Source organism: Leptodactylus fuscus, chromosome 6 (assembly GCF_031893055.1).
Source record: "Leptodactylus fuscus isolate aLepFus1 chromosome 6, aLepFus1.hap2, whole genome shotgun sequence".
NCBI lineage: Eukaryota > Metazoa > Chordata > Amphibia > Anura > Leptodactylidae > Leptodactylus > Leptodactylus fuscus.
In genome coordinates this window covers 159,148,329-159,160,601 of record NC_134270.1, presented here as the reverse complement: position 1 = coordinate 159,160,601, position 12,273 = coordinate 159,148,329, and the positions used below count along the sequence as shown (strand labels likewise).

The following is a 12,273-nucleotide window of genomic DNA, read 5'->3' as shown; positions in this document are numbered from 1 at the left end:
AGCTTACACTCCACAGGAGAGAAGACCCCACTAACCATAAGAGCTTACACTCTACAGGAGATAAGACCCCACTAACCATAAGAGCTTACACTCTACAGGAGAGAATACCCCACTAACCATAAGAGCTTACACTGTACAGGAGAGAAGACCCCACTAACCATAAGAGCTTACACTCTACAGGAGAGAAGACCCCACTAACCATAAGAGCTTACACTCTACAGGAGAGAAGACCCCACTAACCATAAGAGCTTACACTCTACAGGAGAGAAGACCCCACTAACCATAAGAGCTTACACTCTACAGGAGAGAAGACCCGACTAACAATAAGAGCTTACACTCTACAGGAGAGAAGACCCCACTAACCATAAGAGCTTACACTCTACAGGAGAGAAGACCCCACTAACCATAAGAGCTTACACTCTACAGGAGAGAAGACCCCACTAACAATAAGAGCTTACACTCTACAGGAGAGAAGACCCCACTAACCATAAGAGCTTACACTCTACAGGAGAGAAGATCCCACTAACCATAAGAGCTTACACTCCACAGGAGAGAAGACCCCACTAACCATAAGAGCTTACACTCTACAGGAGATAAGACCCCACTAACCATAAGAGCTTACACTCTACAGGAGAGAATACCCCACTAACCATAAGAGCTTACACTGTACAGGAGAGAAGACCCCACTAACCATAAGAGCTTACACTCTACAGGAGAGAAGACCCCACTAACCATAAGAGCTTACACTCTACAGGAGAGAAGACCCCACTAACCATAAGAGCTTACACTCTACAGGAGAGAAGACCCCACTAACCATAAGAGCTTACACTATATAGGAGAGAAGACCCCACTAACCATAAGAGCTTACACTCTACAGGAAAGAGATAGACAATCATAGTCAAAATGTATTGATTTTGAGCATGACATTACAATTACATGCATCATTAATTATTGCCCCATTGACCTCCCATGTTAATAACTGCCCCCATATGTCACCATAATGACTGTTTCCATCTACATGCAATGTAATAACGGTCCCGTCCTGGACACCCCAAACATGTGACCTACTGGTGCATGGCATCTGTAGAGGGTCCGAGTCCGCTCGGTAGTAGCCAGTTCGACACACACAATTGGTGGCTCCCTCGGAGGTTGTTCGGCTGTTAAAGGGACAGTGCAGGCAGCTCTCATCTCCCTGGTTGGGCTTGAACATTCCTGAAGAACATCCTAAAATAAAATAAGATAAGATAGTGTAAGAAGCGACGAAACAGATCGATATAAGATATTCAGACTCATCCAAAGTGGCCCTAAATGAACCAAAGCGGGCCTTCATGTAGCCCTCCATAAAATGGGCAGCTAGAGCCAGTGCCATCTCTGCCTGCTGGGAGGACAGTGGGATTACCCTATGTTCTCCTAAATAATCCAGGAGGCCATACGTATACAAGGAGGCTGAGCTGTAAAATCTTTTATTATAACTCTGTGACAAGATCCAGTCCCATCACCTGCAGTAACTGGGATAGGAGCTTCTTTCACCCCTGTTGAGACCTTGTATGGTACAGTCCGTGTAATTTCAACATACAGGAAGTTCTTGTGTCTGAGAGGATGAGCTCTTGGAGGGAACAGACCCATGATTGTCAGGGGGCCACCACGAGATCACATGACCCAACTGAAGAGAAGGAGCCCATACATTTTTCGGCTATGAGGGTAAATAAGGTAAAACTCGCCAAATTATACATGGCAACAAAATCACAAAATTTAAGTGCTCCTTTAATGTAACGTTCTCTGTTACTCAGGGGTCAATGATAAGCACCCCTTCCTTGATTCTATGGAGGAGTGAGACATTGTGTTAACCCCCCATCTAAAGAACAGGGTAACACGGGTAAGAGGACAAAATGCACACCTCCCTGCTCCTCAGGTAGGGTTTGGGGATATGATGTATACCTCCCTGCATCTCAGGTAGGGATTGGGGACACAATGTACACCTCCCTACTTCTCAGGTAAGGATTGGGGACACAATGTACACCTCCATGCTCCTCAGGTAGGGATTGGGGACACAATGTACACCTCCATGCTCCTCAGGTAGGGATTGGGGACACAATGTACACCTCCCTACTTCTCAGGTAAGGATTGGGGACACAATGAACACCTCCCTACTTTTTAGGTAGGTATTGGGGACACAATGTACACCTCCCTGCTCCTCAGGTAGGGATGGGGGACACAATGAACACCTCCCTACTTCTCAGGTAGGGATTGGGGACACAATGTACACCTCCCTGCTCCTCAGGTAGGGATTGGGGACACAATGAACACCTCCCTACTTCTCAAGTAGGGATTGAGCACACAATGTACACCTCCCTGCTCCTCAGGTAGGGATTAGGGATACAATGTACACCTCCCTACTTCTCAAGTAGGGATTGAGCACACAATGTACACCTCCCTGCTCCTTGGGTAGGTATTAGGGACACAATGTACACCTCCATGCTCCTTAGGTAGGGACTGGGGACACAATGAACACCTCCCTACTTCTCAGGTAGGGATTGAGGACACAATATACACCTCCCTACTTCTCAGGTAGGAATTTGGGACACAATGTACACCTCCATGCTCCTTAGGTAGGGATTGGGGAAATAATGTACACCTCCCTACTTCTCAGGTAGGAATTGGGGTGCAGTTCTCTGCTCATCAATAACGTAGGAGCTGCTCCAGAGGAGCCAAGTATACCAGACGTCACAGCAGATCTCCGGCTTCCTCCATCCCATAAACATATTGACAGATTGTCTCGTCCAGAACGTCTAGTCTCTTGGGGGGAGGGTGCATGTGGCGCTGACAGCCTCGGGGTCTGTAATGATACTGTATATATACATAGCATCGGCATCCAAATCACAAGTGATACGCTTACATAGCCTGACATTATCGGAGTCTTCTCAGCACCTCAGAAGTTGCAACCAGGTATTTCCAGAACATCATCTCTAACCACAGACAAGATTGGGCGAAACCACCAAAGAACACGACAGAAAATACCAGAAACTTAATGGAGCAGATAATCCGGGATCTGTCAGAAAATTCACATCAGACCGTACACGTGACACCGATGACTAAAACCTCCATTCTGGAGCGACACCTGCGTTACCTCATAGCCTGCCGCATACCGCCACCAATTCAGGGAACCTTCTGACCAATCAAAGTCATGGAGAACATTAGCAAGATCAAAAATGGCGGTCTGGGACAAGAAATTTCATCAAACTACAAATTTCTACTAAGGCCGAGGAGATCAGATAGTCTCCTAAGATTGGGCAAACAGCGGGCAACGCTAATCTTACTACCAAACCTCAGAAGTGTCCTAGACCCAAACAGAAAATCAGCACAGGTCAATTCTGGAAACATTTCAGTGCGGCAGATTTGCTGCTAACATTTTTATGACGGAAGTGTCTGTGTATTATTATTCATTGGGTGGAGAGGATATACCGGGTATACCACCTGTACATTAAAGGGATCCTATCATTTAAACTGAATTTTTTCTGCCTACCACGTAGGAATAGCCTTAAGAAAGTCTATTCTTCTCCTACCTTTAGATGTCTTCTCCGCGCCGCCGTTCGGTATTTAATCCGGTTTTCGTTGGTATGCTAAAAAGTTCTCTCGCAGCACTGGGGGCGTCCCCAATGCTGTGAGAGAACTCTCCAGCACCACCTCCATCTTCTTCAGGAACGGCTGCTTACACAGTATTGTAAGCAGCCATGTTCTTGTGGCCGGCAGGCATGCACAGTTAGTTTTGCCCAAGGCCTAGAAGTTTAAAGCCACCCCCGCAAGAGGAAAAGAAGAAGGCCCGTTCCTGAAGAAGATGGAGGTGGTGCTGGAGAGTTCTCTCACAGCATTTGGGACGCCCTCAGTGCTGCGAGAGAACTTATTTGCATACCGACGAAAACCGGATTATATACCGAACGGCGGCGCAGAGAAGACATCTAAAGGTAGGAGAAGAATAGACTTTAAGGCTATTCCTACCTGGTAGGCAGAAAAAAATTCAGTTTTAATGATAGCATCCCTTTAAAATACACCAGGACAGAAGAACATGTATATTATAATATACCAGGGCAGAAGAACACAAACCGCCTGTATATTATAATATGCCAGAGCATAAGGACATGGATCAACTGAAATTATAATACACAGTGGGACATGTACAGTATCACCTATACATTATAATACACCAGAGCAGAAGGACATGTATCACCTATACATTATAATACACTAGAGCAGAAGGACATGTATCACCTATACATTATAATACACCAGAGCAGAAGGACATGTATCACCTATACATTATAATACACCAGAGCAGAAGGACATGTATCACCTATACATTATAATACACTAGGGCAGAAGGACATGTATCACCTATACATTATAATACACAGTGGGACATGTACAGTATCACCTATACATTATAATACACCAGAGCAGAAGGACATGTATCACCTATACATTATAATACACCAGAGCAGAAGGACATGTATCACCTATACATTATAATACACCAGAGCAGAAGGACATGTATCACCTATACATTATAATACACTAGGGCAGAAGGACATGTATCACCTATACATTATAATACACTAGGGCAGAAGGACATGTATCACCTATACATTATAATACACCAGAGCAGAAGGACATGTATCACCTATACATTATAATACACCAGAGCAGAAGGACATGTATCACCTATACATTATAATACACTAGGGCAGAAGGACATGTATCACCTATACATTATAATACACTGGGGCAGAAGGACATGTATCACCTATACATTATAATACATCAGAGCAGAAAGACATGTATCACCTATACATTATAATACACTAGGGCAGAAGGACATGTATCACCTATACATCATAATACACCAGAGCAGAAGGACATGTATCACCTATACATTATAATACACTAGGGCAGAAGGACATGTATCACCTATACATTATAATACACTAGAGCAGAAGGACATGTATCACCTATACATTATAATACACTAGGGCAGAAGGACATGTATCAACTATACATTATAATACACTAGGGCAGAAGGACATGTATCACTTATACATTATAATACACTAGGGCAGAAGGACAAGTACTAACTGTAACTCTTTCCCTAGAAAGCAGTAGAAAAGTAGTGAAAACCATGTGTTTCTGCTTCATTTCCGCTAGGCTAATTGTTGATGGTTTTCTGTGCTTGTCATAGAGGGGATGGGCTCGTTCACACGGGGGGCGATGGGGCAGATTTTGGCACAGAGTGACGCGGGGAGCCACGTCACTCTCGGGTCAAAACCCGCCTGCCACAACTGTCGTGGTCGCAGTTTTCCCCTCTGGAGTCAGCTCAAATGAATGGGCCGACTCCGGAGGTTGCTGCCGCCTGAAGAAAGGGCAGCTTACATGTCGCCGCTAGCGGAAAAAAAAGAACGCTAGTGGTCTCCATAGACCACCATTGTATGGAGGCGGATTTTGAGGTGAAATCCGTTGTCAAAATCCGCCTCCTTGCCCCCTTGTGAACTAGCCCTTAAGGCTCATTTATTAGACCTGGTGTAGGTCCTGGTGTAGTCCATGGTTGGTCTTTGTACTGAGTGAAAGCTCTTCACCCACTGGGACAGTCAGCAGTCTGCAATAGAGATGAGCGAGTACTATTTGAAACGGCCGTTGCGAATAGGACGCACCCATAGGAATGAATGGAAGCGGCTAGCACGCAGACTTTGCCAGCGGCCGGCCGCTTAAGCCCCTGCGTGCTGGCTACGTCCATTCATTCCTATGGGTGTGTGCTATTCGAAATGGGAGTTTCGAATAGTACTTGCTCATCTCTAGTCTGCAACTACATTCACATTGAGACATCCTGGCATCCTATTTATCAATGGACAGAACAATGACGTCACTGGTCCTCCATATCCTCAATAGTCCATATACCCTGGCTCACAGTAGTCCCCTGTTGCCCTTGAATATTCTATGATAATTGGACATCTCAACAACACAGACTGCAAAAACTGGACCACAAAACCCTCCAGAAATGCAGCTTGGCAAGGGAGATTGTGGCACAACATGGAGGTTTCTTCACATTCATCTTCATCATAGGCATTCAGTGATAAATTATAGGGTACGGCAGTCACTAATGTGATGTATTACAAACAGGGGGCGATAGCGGGGACAGCCATCAGGCCTTACACAGGACTACTCTTCTACATTATCAGTATGTCCATCGTGGATGTATCATGTAGCATGGTTGCCCATGATCTGCTGAAATGCTTGGCGGTCATAGGATGGATATGCCATGGCCATATCGTATCGGCAACCACAATATAGGTGACTCTAGAGCAGCCATATGAGGTCACTAATGGGCAATGGTCAACGATAGTAAATGATCCAGTGGGTGAAGATGCTTGCCCCAAACACATAACATGATGGTCGCCCAAGTTGGGAAACGTAAAAGAAATTAAGTAACCATGTGTTTTTTGGTCAGTTTTTTTTTTTTTCTTTAATTATTGAGGTTGAAGGTGAGAGTTAGGACAGCAGGGGTTAGAGGAGACAGAAGTCTAGGGGAGGGGGACAGAGGGGTCTGGAGAGGGAGGAGTGAAGGATCCGGGGAGGCAGAGTAATCTGGAGGAGAGACAAAGGGGTCTTCAGTATCTCCCCCTTCTCATAGATAGACACAGGCTGAGCTGGGAGGTTGGGGTGACGTATGCGCTCCTGCCAGGTAATCTGATACACATATATGACACATGAGCTCCTGCCAGGTAACCTGATGCACATATATACGTTCTTATCAAGTAACCTAATACACAGACATGGCACATGAGCTCGTACAAGGTAATCTGATGCACATACATGACGCGGTACGCGGTTCTGCTGTGTAATCTGAAACACATGACAGCCTGATACACAGACATGACACACGCTCTCCTTCTAGATAACCTGATGTCCAGATCTAACACATGAGCTCCTAGCAGGTAACCTAATGCACTGACATGACACATGCGTTTCTACCTTATAACCCGAAAAACAGACACGACAAATGAGCTCTTACCAGACAATCTGATACACATTGACATGGCACATGCTGTTCAGCCGTGTGACCCGATACACAGATGTGACACATGTGTAACGTGTAACCTGATACACAGACGTGACACATGCGCAACCTGATACAGACATGACACGTGTGACCTGATACATAGATGTGACACGTGTGTAACCTGATACAGACATGACATGTGTAACCCGATACATAGACATGACACGTGTCCCGATACAGACGTGACACATGTGTAACCTGATACAATGACGTGACATGTGTAACCCGATACACAGACATGACACGTGTAACCTCATACACAGACGTGATATGTGTGTAACTTGATACACAGTCGTGACACATGTGTAACCCGATACACAGATGTGACACGTGTCCCGATACACAGGTGTGACACGTGTAACCTCATACACAGATGTGACACGTGTAACCTGATACACAGCCGTGATATGTGTGTAACCCGATACACAGACATGACACGTGTCCCCATACAAAGACGTGACACGTGTAACCTCATACACAGATGTGACACATGTGTAACATGATACACAGACGTTATATGTGTGTAACCTGATACACAGACGTGACACATGTGTAACCTCATACACAGATGTGATATGTGTTTAACTTCATACACAGACGTGACACATGTGTAACCTGATACACAGACATAACACATGTAACCTGATACACAAGCGCATGCTACCAGATTGAGAAAAAATTCTACCAAAATCAGATTGTTGGCGAGTGGCCGGTATAACATCCTACAGGCCGCGGCGACCGCCCGCCACGAACCTCCTCAGCGTGAATTGGATGGCAGCAGTCATGTGACACAATGAAGTGTTGCAGCTTATCATGGCCCCGCCCTTCTTATCACCAGTGATTCCAGTTTCACTCTGGTCACCATGACACCTCCCCGTAGGAGCATCACCAGTCATGGCCGCCCAGGGAAGGTTACATCATATGTTCTCTGCAGGATGAAGTCGGGGGAGGGGGCACACAAGGTGTTCAGTTTCAAGAACATTCCAAACTGTGCCGGGACGAATCCAAGTCTTAACCCTTCGTTGGTTAACGTAACAGCGCAGCAATGGCCAAGGTAGGGATAAGTACGCACATTACCCGGAGAGTCGCCAAGAGGAACGATCTATTTACCGTCCCCTCTGCGGCCGATGGCGCGCTCATGGTCACGCTGCTTCTCCGTAAATGATGGAAACCAGGAGGAATCCTGCAAAGATAACGCCAGCGAGAAACCGATCGCCAAGACGACGCGCGGCAGCAATTATCCAGGAACGTAAACGCCAATCACCCCCATTATACATAAACAAACACGGGAAAATCAAAACCAGAGAGAAATACCTACACGTACAGCACAAAGGCACATACATGTATGCGGCAGAGCACACAGAAAACACATACACGTATAGGGCAAGGCACACAGCACACATACATGTACAGCATAGAGCACACAGATGGCACATACATGTACAGCATAGAGCACACAGCAGACACATACATGTACAGCATAGAGCACACAGCAGACACATACATGTACAGCATAGAGCACACAGCAGACACATACATGTACAGCATAGAGCACATAGATGGCACATACATGTACAGCATAGAACACACAGAAGTCACATACATGTACAGCATAGAGCACACAGAAGTCACATACATGTACAGCATAGAGCACACAGCAGACACATACATGTACAGCATAGAGCACATAGATGGCACATACATGTACAGCATAGAGCACATAGATGGCACATACATGTACAGCATAGAGCACACAGCAGACACATACATGTACAGCATAGAGCACATAGATGGCACATACATGTACAGAATAGAACACACAGAAGTCACATACATGTACAGCATAGAGCACACAGCAGACACATACATGTACGGCATAGAGCACACAGCAGACACATACATGTACGGCATAGAGCACACAGATGGCACATACATGTACAGCATAAAGCACACAGATGGCACATACATGTACAGCATAGAGCACACAGCAGACACATACATGTACAGAATAGAACACACAGAAGTCACATACATGTACAGCATAGAGCACACAGCAGACACATACATGTACGGCATAGAGCACACAGATGGCACATACATGTACAGCATAGAGCACACAGATGGCACATACATGTACAGCATAAAGCACACAGCAGTCGCATACATGTACAGCACAGAACAAACAGCAGTCACATACATGTATAGGGCAGGATACATAGCAGACACACGTATAGGGCAGAGCACATTGCAGGCACATACATGTACAGCATAGAGTACACAAAAGGCACATATATAACAGCACACAGAGGGCAAATGCATGTACAGCGTAGAACACATAGAAGGCACATACATGTATATCGCAAGGTATACAGCTGACATATTCACATATAGGGCAAAGCACACAGCAGACACATACATGTACAGCATGGAGCACAGAGTAGACACATACATCTCTACACAGCAGGGCATAGAGCAGACACATACATGTATAGAATAGAGCACACAGCAGTCACATACATGTACAGTATAGAGCACAGAGCAGACACAAGTATGTGATTGCTCTAAGATGTAAATGAATATACTTCAAAGCATACATTAGTAACATACATGTACAGTATAGAGCACACAGCAGTCACATACATGCACAGTATAGAGCACACAGCAGTCACATACATGCACAGTACAGAGCACAGAACAGACACAAATATATATGTGTATGTAGTATGTGACTGCTGTGTGCTCTATGTTGTACATGTATATACTACACAGTACACAGCAGTCACATACACAGAGCATTCACTACCATACAGCACCGAGTACACAGGTGGCACATACATGTACAGTGCTGCACACACGGCTGGCACATACATGTACAGCAGGGAGCACATCAGGCTCCAGAGATAAAGAGATTTTCCAGCAAAAACCAAACTCCAGGAGATTCCTTTCATTATAGCTCAGCAGCCCCCTCCCCCCATCCCACTGTTAACCCCTCCAGTGCTGCAGCCCCCTACCCATGTTAGTCTTTCCAGTGATTCCATTCCATCCCCACCACACCATTAACCCTGCCATTGCTGCAGCCCACTCCCCATTCACAACATTAACCCTTCCTGCAGTGTAGCCCCCTCCCCATCACATTGTTAACTCCTCCAGGGATGCGGTCCTGGCCCTGGATTCCTCCACATAGCAGAGCTGTACGCCTGAGTATACCTGGCACAGAGGACTCAGACAGCACAAGACATTTTCTTGGAAAAGAGGGAAAGGAGGGGAAGCCAGAGCGACTGGATGGAGAAGACTAAGCAAAGAATAGCAAGGCTAGGTACAAGGATTCACTCAGAACAGCAGAGTTATTGCGTGCCCCCAATACCCCCACCCAACCCATACACATCTGACCCCAACATACACACCCAACCCATAAAGTCAGCCCTAATATACACATCCAAACCGAAGAAACAGCTCCAACATTCACAGCAATCCCCAACATACACATCAGGCCACATCATATACTTGTCTACCCAAACCCACCATACATAACTAACCCCAACATACACCTCTGACCACAACACACAGCCCGACCATATACTCCCGACCCCAACATACTGCCACACCACACATAACGGACCACAAAGTACAGTCATAACACACAACATCCCACATCCACAAAATTCACTTCTGATCCCAACATATTGCTGCACGATGCACATCCGACCACAAAACACAGCCGCAACACATACCCCACCCAACACACAAGCAAAAAAGTCACATCTGCCACCCTTCCAAATATACACACCAGACGCCAACCTACTGTCCAGCCATATAATATCACAACATATCACCGTAACATGGAACGTCAACATACCACGGTACCATAGCCGCTACACATTCAACCCCAACAAGCTGCTGCACCCCAACACAACTTATAGATTTTCCATATACATCATGGCCTTAACAGATAGCCCCTACACATTTGACTCAAACATACTGCTTTACTATATACATCTGACCACAAAATACAGCCACAACATGCGTATCCCACCCCAACATACAGTACACATCCAATGTCAAGACACAACCCCAGTACATAGCTGCAACATACACATGCGCCTCATTAAACTGCAACATACAAACATAAAAATATACAGTGCAGTATATATGTGAATCTAACATACATGACCACAAAATACACATCAGACTATAACAGATATCTGCCTGCAAGATACACATCCCATTCCAATATACAGCCACAACATACACATCCTACCGCAAAATACTGTCTCAGCATACACATCCTTACCCCAATATACATCCTACCGCAAAATACCGCCTCAACATACACATCATACCGCTACACACAGTAACATACAAATCACACCCCAACATAGATCTGCAACATACGCATTCCTAAACTACAAGTATCCAAATATACAGCCCCAAGAAAACATCTGACCCAACATACAGCTGTATATAGACATGTAATCCTAACACACCGCCATAATAACTCACGGTCCCAAAACACAGCCGCAACATACACATCTTACCCCAGCACACAGATACACAACATACATAGATCCCAAAATACAGTCATGCCTAGACAGGACACAAACATACACACACACAACCAGCCGCACCACACACATATGGCTCCAACATACAGCCATGCCATATACACATGGTTCCAAAATATACATATGGCTCCAATATACAGTCAAACTACACTCATGGTCCCTGAGGGGTCTAAACACATCCTAGTCCAAGGGTCTACCTCTATGTCCACCACCACAGCTCATATGTAGTCAGTGTCAATAATTACACTGCTATCTATGTATATGACCAGTCACATGACTGGTCGCAGCCTCCTCCTGGTACAATTCACACGTGGTCAAGCTAGCACTGCAACCAGGGCTGTGCTGCCACTAACACAACACACAGAAGCCACCAGGAAAATTTAACCCATTCCAAAGACGGTGGTTACGTGGCAAGAAACGCGCTGCATGTAGAAGACGAGACGTGACAGGAGGGAGGAGGGAGGAAAAGCTGCGACAAAAGCCTCGGCAGCTGCGTGTTTGCAAACAGCGTAGCGGAGCTGTGAGAAGGGCTGAAAGCAGTAATTGTCTTTAATTAGAGAAGGTTGGAGGCTTCCAAAGCTTTGACAAAGACGTATCCTGCCGCCA

The 12,273-nt window shown here is 45.6% G+C and overlaps 1 protein-coding gene across 5 annotated transcripts in view; it reads right to left on the bottom strand.

Moving 5' to 3' along the window:
* Window positions 1-12,273, bottom strand: part of LOC142208909 (ephrin type-B receptor 2) — an 82,293-nt gene that overhangs the window by 22,899 nt on the left and 47,121 nt on the right. For all 5 annotated transcript variants that reach the window (XM_075277754.1, XM_075277756.1, XM_075277755.1 and 2 more), the window contains exon 4: window positions 1,069-1,224. In XM_075277754.1, coding sequence (XP_075133855.1) covers window positions 1,069-1,224 — 156 coding nt within the window. The remainder of the gene's footprint in view (window positions 1-1,068; window positions 1,225-12,273) is intronic.